The sequence below is a fragment of the Chamaea fasciata genome, unplaced genomic scaffold (genome assembly GCF_029207755.1).
Source record: "Chamaea fasciata isolate MVZ Bird 193981 ecotype frontalis unplaced genomic scaffold, bChaFas1.0.hap1 SCAF_11, whole genome shotgun sequence".
Taxonomy (NCBI): Eukaryota; Metazoa; Chordata; class Aves; order Passeriformes; family Sylviidae; genus Chamaea; species Chamaea fasciata.
The window spans coordinates 17,161,396-17,175,270 of record NW_027094096.1 but is presented as its reverse complement, the minus strand read 5'-3'; the positions used below and the strand labels follow the sequence as shown (position 1 = coordinate 17,175,270).

Below are 13,875 nucleotides of genomic sequence, written 5' to 3'. Positions count from 1 at the left end.
TTGAAAACAGAAGTAACAGCAAGGGATGGGAAATAAAAATAATATCTATGTATGGCTCAAATATTCCATTTACAGTGGACCAGGAGTGGGGTCTAGCGTGATTTAAGGTTTACCATCTTTAACACAGGAGAAGAGCTGGACACGGACAGGCTTGCAGAAAAAGCCTGGCCAGAAGATACAGTGAAAAATCTGCTGCAGCTCTGTAATAGATATAGAGAAAGATGTGCTTCTCAAATGATTCAGACCCAGTAAAGTTCAGAAAACATCACAAAGGCCAGGTATGTTTTTTATCTCCCTGAAATTAAACAATGCACCAAAGAGGAAAAAATGTTTGCAAGCCAACATATCACTAAACTTGTCTTCTGCAAATTCCTAAGATAATTGGTTTTATCTGTATTTTAAAAATAATTTTCTTTTAAAATGTATTCATTAGCTTTCATCAGAACAATCTGCAGTAAAAACTTCAAGTACAGCTAGATTAACGGCCGGATATCCTTCAAGACTTATAAAATATAAACCAGAAGTTGATTAGACATAGGGGAACTTAAGAAAAACTGAATCCAAATGCTCATTAGCCAAGTAAGGTATTGCTCTGTCTCAATTTCCACTTTTTATATGTTTTCATGTGCTCTGGTCTCTCCGTGCAGTCAGTGGTGACAATGGGGAGGTGGCCAGATAAGGAAACAGTATTACCACAGCTGGATTAATCTTTATTTTTGTAATATATACTTTTCTGATGAATAAAGAAATCAACACTCAATTGTCAATTAACATAGCATGGAATTTTATTGACAGTTTCCTTTAAACAGGAAAAATAAGAAACAAATCAAAACTACTGAAAATTCTATTGTATGAACTCAATTAACCTAAAGTATTTCTGTTAATTTCTTATGGCAGCCTTCTCTCTTTGGCCCCACAATACCTGCATTCTAGAGACAGAATATTTTTCTTTTTTAAAAAATATAAAATGATGTATTGTTCACTGAAGACCTGATTTCCAGCTCAAGGCTGGTGAGCACTAGCAATTCATGGAATGTAATGGTTGGTGTCATACAGAGGGTCAGACCATGATCTCATGGTCTCTTCTGGCCTTTACTCAAGGACTTATTACACAATTTTGCAGCTAATGTCCTTGGAAGTGAACTCTATTTCCATTTTAATGCAGAACTGTAAGATGACGCTGAGGCTATACACACATCTGACTGAAAGTTGGAAGGTAAGAAAAGAAAACAGTCAGGATAATAAAAAGCAGCTGCAGAAGGAAGTTTTAAAGTAACAGTGCACAAACTTAAAATAAATGTGCTAGACAATACTTTTACGAAGTTAGGCAAGAAAAGACCTGGAGTGTTTACAGGGCTGCAGAACTTTTCAGGGTTAACTGTGCTTTGGTCCAGAAAGCAAATGAGCAAGAGAGCCCAGAGAGCGGGCAGCAGACAGACAGACAGACGCGCTAGGGTGCACAGGGACAGAATGTTGTAGTGTGAAGGGTCATTTCCAGGACCTGCACATCCCAATACAGCTACAGTGTGCATACATTATAGTGCTGGAGCAGTGAAACAATTAACCCTCTCTGTCTCATTTCCAGCCAAACTCCCCAGCCACTCACTTCCCTGCTTTTCCAACACTGGAGCTGGATCTGCTCACTGGAAGGAGTCAATCAACAAACAAAGATAGCAGCAAACTGCGAGCTTTGCTTATGAACAAAGAGAGAACTGCACACAGACTCTGCTGACCACCTAAGTAGAATCAACAAAGAATGGAAGGTAAAGGACAGCAAAAGAGAATACAACCTTATTTCTATCCTTTTTTACATGTGGTAAGAATTATTCTTCTCCTCCATTTCAGAGTTGGAGAAAATACCTGGATAAGAAGAAATAGAATTTTCCCAAAACAGAAATTCTTAATCTTCATGATAGAAGAAATGTGCTAAAAAAAAAAGCACACAAAGAGACAAGCTTCAGAAATATTATAAAAGCCAAAAGCAAATGAACAACTTGTTTTCCAGGAAGTACTGAAAAATCTCAACTTTGAACATATGATGAAAAAGAAAATTATAAAGGATCTTCCTGGATGCAAAGTGAACTCTACTAAAATGCAAGAGAAAGAGGTAAGGCTTTCTTCACCTGAAAACTGCAACACATCAAATCTTCTCAGTAACTGACCATTTGTTCAGCTTAATGTCAGGACAGCTGTTTGAGTCTCTGTTTGAAGGGGGAAATGCAAGCCTTAAGTCTTTAGCAGAGTTGACAAAGAAAGAAAGACAAAGGGAGAGAACGGGCTGTGCCTAATAAAAGCCTTGCTCAGATTACAAAAACAAGCATTTTACTCACCCCCACCCCTTCAAGTAATGGGTAAATTTGGATGTCTCAGTTCGATAGATGTCTACAGTCCCCTTGAGACTGTCAGCAGTGGTTTATTGTCTGTAGCTTCCTGACGCTCACCTGATAAATTAGGAAGTGCTGAGATTAAAACGGAAACCTCATACATAATTTCTGAAGATATTTTTGAGGTTTCCCTCTGAGGAGAAATAGGATTCTTAATAAGGGGAAATATGGGAACTGCTGTCTGCCTACGCACATGCTGCTAGAGACTAGACACTCGGGAGAGGAGGAGTTGCACATACACAACTCCAGCATCTGCCTCTGCATCAGTTTGTACTCAGAAGGAGCAAATCTACATAGACTGCACTTAAAGGGAATCGTTCTGCATTCAGATTCATCTATCACTCTTTACTATTGCAGAAAAAAAAAAAAAGGAAGCTAATGCACTGCTTATTTTTGACAGCTATTGATTTTTTCCTTATAACCTTCTGAAACCTGAACGTCACTATAAAGGGGAGACCAGACCCTGAACCCTACCAACCAGAGATGGACACAAGACAGGACGTTCATTTTTAAAACTCTTTTGTGCCCAGCAAGGCACAGAATAAAAAAATTGGATACCAGCTCCGACATGGTTATAGTATCTCAAAACAGCAGATGACCAGCTCACTATACTGACCATGCTGGCCTTTCTTCAGGACCATCCTGGACCAGAGAGGAACAGAGAACTCTTACATCGTACGCAACTCCTGTGCAAAATACAGCTCCTGAAGACATTCTGCTGCACACAAAAATGTCCCATCCTTTACAGTCCTTGAATGGATCTGCAGCTGAAAATGCATCTTTGTCGCCTCTCTCAGTAACAGGAGCACCCAAGCAGGACTACTCAAGTGAGGAACAAGGAAACAAAGTGCATTGGGTAGCATTGCTGATCCTCCTGGTGATAATCCCCACCATTGGGGGAAACATACTTGTCATTCTGGCAGTGTCCTTGGAGAAAAAGTTGCAATATGCTACCAACTACTTTCTGACGTCCTTGGCAGTGGCAGATTTGCTCGTGGGTCTGTTTGTGATGCCAATTGCCCTTCTCATAATATTATTTGGTAAGTGCAGCATGTTTGTTTCATCAGGTTTGCATATGGGGTACAATTTTGGGAGGTCTAAACTAAACAGAAAAGTTGTTTGCTTTCCAGCATTTCAATTTTAAAAATCACTAGGATGAGGTCTGCTAAATCTTCTCTCCCTCTCACCTTAATACAGCCCTAATGTCTTTATGACAAGTACAACTATGTGGATATTCTTTCCTTTGAAACAAGCCATTCAAAAATCATCCAAGACTTAAAAATATTCAAATAGGAGCTAAAGCACAGGGAATTACATTTTGTACAGTGTAATACAATTTTTAACAACATCAGCACAATGCTGGATATTTGTTGTGTTATATTACACTAATTGCAGGCAGTATGCTCTTAAAATTAACTTGAAATCAACACTAGGTATCTATTCAGTACACTGAACAGGTTTTAAACTTTCTGTGAGTAATGTACCTGATTTTACCTGAGTATTGCCTCCATGAGCAGTCATATATTTACATGGTCACTCAGAGTTGGTCCCTGGCACCATCAGTGACAACAAACTTTACCAGTACCGCTTTCAGAGAAACTGATTTTCTCCCACCCTCCCTGGGGAAAGCCACAGGTTCACAAGACATCACAATTAAATCTTCTGTCAAGCCAAGGAAGCCTCTATCCTTGTATCTATTGTTTGAGATACATACTTGTCATTTAGTCAGCTTCATATGAAATAAAATAGGTCTTTTTCACATGAACAACATTGGATATGACATTTTCCTTCTCGTTAGTCCTTACAGAACAAGCATGATTTTTCCACAGTTTCTCACACCAAGCTTTATTTCAGATAGCTCTTCTGACAACTAATTAGAGGCAGCTCCATGGGAGTCTGTCTTACTGCTAATTTTTCTTTAAGAATACATTTTAAATTCTTTATTTTCATATCATAAATGGAAAAAAAATCAATGAGACAGGTTTTTCAATAAACCTAAAGATTTATATAATTACCTTTAAGGTACACTGGGTCATTAGAAAGGGTGCAGGACTTCATTTTTCCTAGGCTAGACTCTAAGAGTTGCCTGAGCAACAACGAAACACAATCATAAACTTTATTTCAGAAAGGCCATCAGTAGCTTCTGTTTGCTATGGAAAACTGGTATCACTTTATTAACAAATGTGTTTATTCATTAAATGCCGTGAGAATTTCTGTGTGTTACAGACTTCTTCTCCCCAAACAGAAGTGTGAACAAGAGATCAGAATTCACTATCGAGACCACAGAATAGGGATTTTTTTTCAAGCAACAGTTTCTTGAAAGAATGTACATAACTGAGACAGTGATTTCTAACTCAAAAAACCAGTCACTTACAGAAAACATTGGTACATCATGTATGCGCATGTGTGTGGGAGGCAAGAAGCAGACAGCATCTCCATACTGACACATGGGGATGCTGTAACTGCTTAGTGCCTGCCAAAGGTCTCATTATTAACAACAATAAAGTTACTAGCCATAAAAGGTAGTAGTATTGACTAGCAATCAATATAAAAGGAAGGCAAATTCTGGATTTTATGGAGTAGGTTTTTGAAAGCAGTGGAGTTTTCGTGTTTTGGATTTTTTAAATTATTATTTTCATTCTGCTAGACTAACAAATCTTTCCTTCATAACTTCATAAGGTCTCTATTGCTCCTTAATCTCTCAATTAATCCACTGCTAAACCCTGGTTACAACAGTTTAAAGCATGCTAGGAATCTTAATTCAAAAGTCACACAAAAACGTCTTTCATGGTGCAGGAAATTTACCAGAAAGTAGTAAAATCAGTTATAATTAATTAAGACCACAACCCGCCTTCCACACAACAGTGATTAAAACTAAAATTTCTTTCATACAAGTAAGTGTCTCTTTGGCAGCCAACCAGAAAAACTGCTTTGCCTCTTCACCAAATGGGAGAAGATGCTGAGGTGTTTATAGAAGCTCAAAGCATGAGTAAAACATGAGAAGTTACTGGAATGAAGACAGAACAGACATTAAATACACAACAAGTCTAAATCCTGAAGCTACATTAGCCAGATAACTACTTGAACAAAGAATAGTCATTGACAGCCAGACAGCAAACTAAATCCAGCCTCCTGGCACCTCCACACAGGAATGTTTCCATAATAATGAAAGCAGCTTCTAGATACAGAGTACAAATATTACGCTTCCGATTTGGGACTGCTATCTAATTATGTGGAGGAGATTTGAAGGAAAAGATGTGAACTAAAGTGTGGTCACATTAAGATCCTGACTGTACAAACTAATTTGTCACAGGGTGTTCAAAACCTGCTACAGACATTGGGTCCACACCCTGACAGAACATTCACCAAAAAATCTGCAGAAATGGACTGTGTCTGTAGTAATGAGCTGCCCCTTTTAAAAGTAAGTAAATAAATGAATCTGTAAACTCACTTGCAGGTGTAGTGCCATGAGCAGCAGGATTTATTCTCAGCAGAGCAACCAAAATGTACTCTGATACAAGCATATACAGAAATTTTGATTTGGGAGTGTGAGTGTCAGAATACGTAAACATTTCATAGCTTTTATACCTTGCTAAATTATTCTTATTTCTTAAAAAAAAAAAAAATCAAGGAGGGCCCACAGGGAGATAACTGCACTCTCTGAATCTAGCTTTCAAAACAGTTATCCCAATTTCTAACGCTGAGAACTACTGAAATTCATTGAATAGTGAAATTAACAAACAAACTTGAGAGATCCTCTCATTTGCAAAGCCTGCAGCAGGAAGAAGTCTGATCTCCACAGCCTGGTGGGCAATGGGCTACTTGAAGACAACACATGTACCATCTTTTAAAATACATTCTTTTCTCCTGATAATCGTCCACTTAAAATCAGAAAGTAATGCTGAACATCCTAGATTGCAAACCATTATTTTAGTCTATCACAAGCAACCAGTCCTAATCTTCGCCCATTACTGATGAGGAACCACAACAAATTTTCCCTTCTTGCTTGTGCAAACTGCCAGAGAAAACTTTAATTGGGGACTACTTTCCAAAATCTCAAATCTAAAGATAAGTAAGAAAACAAGGGCTTAAGAGAAAGTAAGCCTAATTGAAAAAATACTTTGAATAAATTAAAAAAAATAGAGAACAGCCTGGAGACACCAGGCTTTGGCAGCCCATGGAGCAAAGTACTGCCATGAGGGTGAACACCCCACTACAGCTACAGACACACACACCAGTGTGAAGATTGAAGCTTAGCCTTAAAGGAGCTGAAAATACCAATTTCCATCTCAGCAAAAGCATCATTATATGCAACAACAAACCCCTTACAGATAACACTTTTCTGCAGCCCTTACAGCAGAAGAACAACTGGTTTCCAAGTTTATTTAAAGACTTCTCTCAATCATACACGTATACATACATGTACACAAGCAGTGCTTTCTCTCAAGCTTTCAAAAAAATATTTTGGCTTACAGCAAGAGCAGCTCTTCTGTACTGTACTTTAAGGATTACACATTTCCAAGGTATTTCCTATAAATAAAGCTTTTCTTAAATAAAGATTAATCAAGGGTAGACAGTTGCTTTAAAAGCTCGTTTTACTTCTCTTAAGGTGCAAGACAAATCTTAAAGCATGTATTTGGTCCTATTTTGACTCACAATAAGCAAAATATGCAACAGCAGCACTGCTGCAGTGCTGGGAATATCTGAGGCAAGGTTTGTAGGGAGAAGAAATTTCATTTTAACTTATACCACCTGACAGTTGGAGAACCCAGACAAATTTTCAGGGAGGCATCTTTGTCAGGTAACCAAGGCATTAAAAAAAAAAAAAAAACCAACTTAAAAATCCAATCCCTATTAGCTCCAGAGAAAAAGGGGAGTGGAGAATCTCTGCCCTGTAAATTCTCTGGTCTGCTTACACAATGTAGATCTATAGTAGGAGAATCAGAACAGTCCGAACTAAGCATGACCTACTAACGGCTCTGTATCACTACCTGGCAGGACATATTCGTTTTATATTCTGAATTATAAAGCAGGACAACAACCAAGCAGGTCACCATCACCTTCAAGGGTCAGAGATGCTTTATGAGTCATGAAAGAGAATTAATATTCCGTTATGTCCCAACTCCTAATTGAATAGAATAGGTCAACAGTGGTAGACAGCACCACCATCACCAGAAAAGGACAAGAACTCAGCCCAGAGCATTGCCTCAAACAACAGGCACAAAGCTTCTAATGCAGGTGTAACCTACAAATCAAAGTAAGTCATAGCAAAATACACCAAAGAATGAATCCTAGATAACTGTGTGACTCTTCTGGACTTTTAAGTATCAGTTTCATGATTTTTGTTTCATTTAAATAATAATCATCATCTTCAGTCCCTATCAGTTACTGCATTTAAAGTTTATTTTGACTTTGTTTGGACAAAAACTGGCATCTCTTACACAGAAATACAGCATGGCATAATACTATAATCATGAATGTGATAACCTACTAACTTCTGCACCCAGTTCTAAACAAGACAAAAATAAAGAAAATAGAAAGCTTTCTCTGTTCAGTTGCACTTGTCAACTCACAAAAGCTCTTAAAACTCAAAAAATGCACACGATTGCTTTGTATCAGATCACTGTTTAAATGTATCTTTATTTCAAAGAAGCAGAAGGGCCTTTTGTTGCAAAGTATTTTCTTCTGCAAACAGTAAATTAACTAAAAAAGGAAAGACTTGTTACACTGGGATTCTCCCGATCTCAAAGCAGTTATAATCCAGGGAATGGCATGCAAGTTCTATCCAAAAGAAGTATTAGCTGCTCACTTCAAATCCAGCTGCGTTATCTGCCATCCTTCAAGTTGTAGAACACACATTCTATTATTCATGTTTTATCTGAACTAATCCTTTTTAACAAAGTCAAAAGAAGCTGTCAATTTTCTGGAGTGAGCAAAAAAAATTTCAAGCCCATCAAATCAGTTATTTCTTTTAACTCTTTTTTTTTTTTTAATTTCTGCTGGTTACATGACCCACAGTATATTTTGGTTTTTCTTTTTAAAGGAGACCTGTTTCAGAAATCCACCACATCTTACTGCCAGCTGAAAGTCTAGGCATGAAAATTAAGGATGAGTAAATGTTTCATAATTTATTAATTACAACTTTCTCACACCTGCCTGACAGACTAAATTTTTTGAAGCATAATTTCAACCATAGAATCTATTTTAGGAAATAATTATGGTAGATACTAAAATTTTCTGATTACTAAATTGAAAGCAGACTGCCTCTTTCCCATCTGCCCCACTGTCTACATCATCCTCATGTGGAGTCCTCTGCTTTGGGGATGGTTGAGGTTCAGTTCAGGGCTCCATCCATCCATTCTCTTTGTTTAACACAGAAGGTTTCCCAGCATAGGTAAGAGTGTGGACAAGTACTTGCTATGTTTGTCTTCATAAAATTTTCCATCCACTGGAGTTTATCATTCAAGTCAAAGCAGCACCGTTATCATTTCCATCTATCAGTTATGTTACAAAAAAATGTTTTAATCTCAAATGACTGCAATGTTACCACGCTGATAAGACTAAGCATTACAAAAGTCCAGCTCATTTAGTGTTCTCAGCACGCAGGTCTATTTATGGTGACCAAAAAAATTAAAACCAATCTGATTTGTTAGAAATGCAATTTTCCCCCCTGATCGTCATTCAACAAAGAACTGATTTCCCTGGCAATACTATTAATGTGCTTACTGATTGAGTACAGCTGAATTTTATAAGGGAGGAAAATAAACTTAGTAGATCAGCTTCTACCATGAGAAACAGAAAAATCTTCCTAGTTCACACATTCTTTCCTGAGACTACAGAACATCCTTATAGACACACAACACTAAAGTGCACCTCAAACTGAACACTCCTCGCACGGGATTGCAATAGAAGCTACTTCTGAGTGAAAATAGACCAGTTAAAAAAAACCCCCTCAGAGTTCCATTAAAGTTCATTTGGTATTGCAGACATTGATAGGGGAGACACAGCTCTCAAAAATACAAGCCTTTTGGAAATCTGAAAACTTTAAACCTTTATCTTGGACACAGTCCAGTTGACAGACCCTATGTTTGCTATAAAGATTAATATTAAGGACAGGTAAGTACTCTAAGAAACAGGATGCCAAACTTAAAATCCAAACCATGGCTCTTGGGGAAACGAAAAGAAAGGACATGCACAAAAATGTTCAATTTTTATAAAATCATTACTGAGACAGAACAGCCCTACTCTGTCACATTAGTGTTCCAGTGTATCTGGCCAAGTCATTTGACAGCGAAGTCATTTTAAAGACGTGTGAACAAGATTCTTCAATATCACTCCTAAGACCCAACAGTGGTTCTACAATGGCTAACTATTACTTTGGTTATGACCCATTATCTCCTCCATTAAATAATACCTTGATTCACAGGACTATCAAGTGGAAACAGCTGAAAATAATCATTTAACAGCAGGCTCCCAAGAACCAGTCATGGTCCATTTTTCACAAACTTTTTAATCCAGAGTCCTTGCAACAAAAGGACAAGAAGACAGGGAGGGGTTTATAGTACACAGGTAGCCTGATGAATATGATGGCAGCAACCATGGCAGTTAGGAACTAATTAAAATACAAGATAGAACCCATCTGAGGCAGTGATAAAGCTCAGTTCCTGTAGTACTATGAACTTTTCAAAATTACTGATGCCACAGGAAAATGACACACTGGAAGTTCTCAAAATCCTTAGATTCTAATGAGTTTTTTGTTCTCTTTCAGACAATACCTGGCCTTTACCAAGTGTCTTATGTCCTATCTGGCTGTTCCTTGATGTCCTCTTTTCCACAGCTTCCATCATGCACCTCTGTGCCATTTCCCTGGACCGCTACATTGCGATAAAAAAGCCAATCCAGGCCAGCCAGTACAATTCATGGGCTACAACAATCATCAAAATCATCGTGGTTTGGCTCATTTCAATAGGTATGTGAGAGCTGGAGACTGGAAAAGAACACAGAAGCTTTTCATGTCCAAAACAATAGGTGAAATGTGGGGAAAACGGAAAATTTGGCCAAGTACTATTGATTGGAGAACCATAACACTCAGGCTGGCTGAAGTCCACCTCTTGGATCATGCATAGCTACATCATAAAAATCTGCCTGAACCACTGCTCCTTATTAGGCTCACCAGAAAGGCCAAGAATTGAGTCAGAGTATTAATCATCACTCTTCTTCATGGTCCTAAAAGTTCAAAAATCAGAAGACAATTACCTGCATGCACAGCATGTCTCCTGGGAAAGCAAGATTTCATGTTCTGTGGTGCTATGTTTTGTCTCAAACACAATTTTAATCCTTGAATAGATCTTGGTAAAATTCTGTGCCACATAAAGGAAGCACAAAAGGGCTAATTATTTATAACAAAGATATAAATGAGTGGCTAGTAACATCCAGGCTAACAGTGAAGGCTAAGACAGCATATAGAAAGGCTAATGTCTAACAAACCGCGCCCCCCCAAAACAATCTGAACAGCAAACCCTCAACAGTTTATATGAAGAAGTTTATACCAACATAAAAACTTCTGTGATATCAGTGTCTCTGTGATGTGCACGTGGCACCTCATCTGTCTTTAATGTTTAAAAAAATGAATCTGTTAAATGAGCTAAGGAAGTGAAAACATTTAATTCAAATAACTTAATACACATTCCAGACAGTCTTAGTGCTGTATGCTCCGTATGCAAGACCAAACAGAATTATTCTGCATCATTAAGGCAAATGATGCATAGAAGAATGGGTACATCCACCTTCTTGGTTGAGGGAAACCCCAAATTTCTGAGTTGAAAAAAATTCTGGAAAAGCTGTGATGATATAAGAAAAGATGCTATCACCCACTCCTCCCCCCCAAAACACCTTACATGACAAGGCACTCACAAGTTGACCTTTTAATATGTGATTTATTGCCATTAAACAGCATGTACCTTTCAACTTCTTTTTATCTAACATAAAACTACTCTGCAGCTGACCCAAGTTCTCCAAATCAAAGGTTAATTTGGTTCAATCTTCATTTTAAATGCTTGTTGTATCTGAAGGTGTGCTTCTAATTAAGAAAGGGATCAAGTTGCTGAAGGGTAACCCATTTTACTCTTGCTGCTTTCAACCAACTTCAGTAAGCAGAGTAGCAGAGGAATACAGTAAATCCCTATATCTCATTAAGTGGTATCAGAAAACAGCACAAATCAGCTTCACCAGACAGCAAGGAACCTGTTGTTTTTGTTGTAATGTCAGACTGCTGGCAAATGAAGTGCTGACTGTAATTTAGTGGTTATAAAAAATTCATTTAAAGACAAGACAGCTAACATTTTTTTAAAACTAGTGGTGAATTACAGAGCTAGCCAGTCTCATTTAAACACTCCTAAATATGCAGGAGACTTCAAACAACAAATCCATCTCAAACACACACTGCATAATTCTGGCAACTATTTAGCTACTTGTATACATGAAAGAGTCAAGCCGGGTGAAAAAAATCAGCTGTCTGTGTCCAGTCACTTGATGTGGTTAATAGAAGAGGGAAGGACAAGATTTATGTATTTACAAAACTGCCCTTCAAAAAGTGCAAATGTTACCCTAGGGAAGAGAAAAAAAAAGGGGGAGATGGCATTAGGGAAACATATTTCACTGGAAGAAAAGCCATACTAATTCTAATAACCAGAGTCAAAGCAATTCAAGTGTTTTACACTCGAAAAGTTGGCAACTTTATACCGCTTCCTCAATCACTACGAGTTAGGCCCTATCTCCTTAGAAAGGGCACTCTGTTAAAGCTCAGCCTGCCAAGTCTTACAAAGTACTGTTTGCCCAATTACCAACGTGATGCTCTCAACACTTCACGTTGTGTCCATCACCCCGTGCCTGCTCCAGAGCTCAGGAATTGCCTTTCTTTAGAAACCCTGAGGCTTCAGGCCCAGTGAAGCGATTGCAAGCAATTACCCTTTGCTGAAGCACTTGTTTTTTCTCTGACAGGCATTGCAATTCCAGTCCCTATCAGAGGCATTGCGGATGGAAATGGCAACTTTACAAACATCACGTGTGCCCTGACGCCTGATCGTTTTCATTACTTCATTCTGTACGGATCAGTGGCTTCCTTCTTCATTCCCCTGGCTATCATGATCGTCACTTATTTCCTGACAATCCAAGTGCTGCACAAAAAGGCCTATTTGATCAACAAGCCGCCCCCACGCTTCACCTGGTCAACGGTGTCCACAGTCTTTCAGCGTGACACAACACCTGCCTCCTCACCAGAAAAGGTGGCCATGCTAAATGGCTCCAGAAAGGACCAGACTTTGTCCAGTGACATGCCTATCTGCAGGACATGCACAATTGGAAGGAAGTCCATGCAAACGATAACCAATGAACAAAGGGCATCCAAAGTTCTGGGGATCGTATTTTTTCTTTTCTTGCTGATGTGGTGCCCATTCTTCATAACAAACATCAGCTCAGTTCTGTGCAACTCCTGCAACAAGGAGGTTTTTCAAAAGCTTTTGGAGATATTTGTCTGGATAGGGTATGTATCCTCAGGAGTGAACCCTCTTGTATACACACTCTTCAACAAAACATTTAGGGAGGCTTTCAGCAGGTACATCACGTGCAACTACAGGACCACAAAGCCTATCAAGGCCCTCCAGCAGTGCTCCAGCAGGATCTCTTTCAGAAACGCTGTAGCAGAAAATTCCAAGCTCTTTGTCATGAATGGGATGAGAAATGGGATTAACCCCATTATGTACCAGAGCCCAATGAGGCTGAAGAGCTCACCCATCCAAGCATCATCAGCCATTCTACTGGATACATTGCTGCTCACCGAGAATGAGGTTGATAAAACAGAAGAACAAGTCAGCTATGTATAGTGGAATGGCAGCCGTGTCCATACAGCATTACTGTATGTATTATTCTAAATAACTGCGCTGTAAAAGGGTATAAATACTATTGTTTTCTGTTATTTATGTGAGCAATATCTTATAAATTTATATTAATTCCTCTCCTCCAAAGTCTCCTCTACTTTAGCCCCAATCCCATGGTGACAACCACAACTTCATTCCATGACAAATGACTCATGCAGAACTGTAGACTAAGGAAGAAGGAAATAAATAAAAGCTAAATCAGTTTAAGCATCTGACTTCAGCTCTCATCACCTTCACTTTCTTCAATGCACATCTTTATAAGAAAGTGTTTCTCTACAAACACTACTCTAACATTCACTCTGGCAAGGAGGCAGAACTTCATAGGTTGATGCTCTACAATGGAAGTAGCAGAAGGATACAAGCTCACTGGTTTTAATTTGGATCTCTGTAAACAGACCAGCACACAAGCTCACTGCTTTCCCTCCTACAGATACATTCCTCTACTGAGATTGAGTATCCACACAGGAGCTTTCCTTGTTCTCTGAGGGTGTGGAAATCACAAGCAGAATCACTCACTCCGCAGACCAATGTACAAGCCCATTGCATAAGGCATGATT

The 13,875-nt window shown here is 38.6% G+C and overlaps 2 protein-coding genes across 3 annotated transcripts in view; one reads left to right on the top strand and one right to left on the bottom strand.

Annotated features, from left to right (window-relative positions):
- The window catches only part of PSMD1 (proteasome 26S subunit, non-ATPase 1), a 66,921-nt gene that overhangs the window by 27,939 nt on the left and 25,107 nt on the right, over nucleotides 1–13,875 (bottom strand). The gene's annotated exons all lie outside the window — the stretch shown is intronic.
- HTR2B (5-hydroxytryptamine receptor 2B) lies at nucleotides 2,029–13,485 on the top strand. 2 transcript variants are annotated; one of them, XM_066193424.1, is made up of 4 exons: nucleotides 2,029–2,107; nucleotides 3,020–3,424; nucleotides 10,153–10,353; nucleotides 12,384–13,485. In XM_066193424.1, exons 2-4 carry the CDS (start codon nucleotides 3,115–3,117, stop codon nucleotides 13,262–13,264), a joined length of 1,392 nt encoding a protein of 463 aa, XP_066049521.1. In that variant the 5' UTR covers nucleotides 2,029–2,107; nucleotides 3,020–3,114; the 3' UTR covers nucleotides 13,265–13,485. The 2 variants fall into 2 exon arrangements, with proteins under 2 accessions (XP_066049521.1, XP_066049520.1); XM_066193423.1 differs by lacking the exon at nucleotides 2,029–2,107 and having other exon boundaries at nucleotides 2,332–3,424.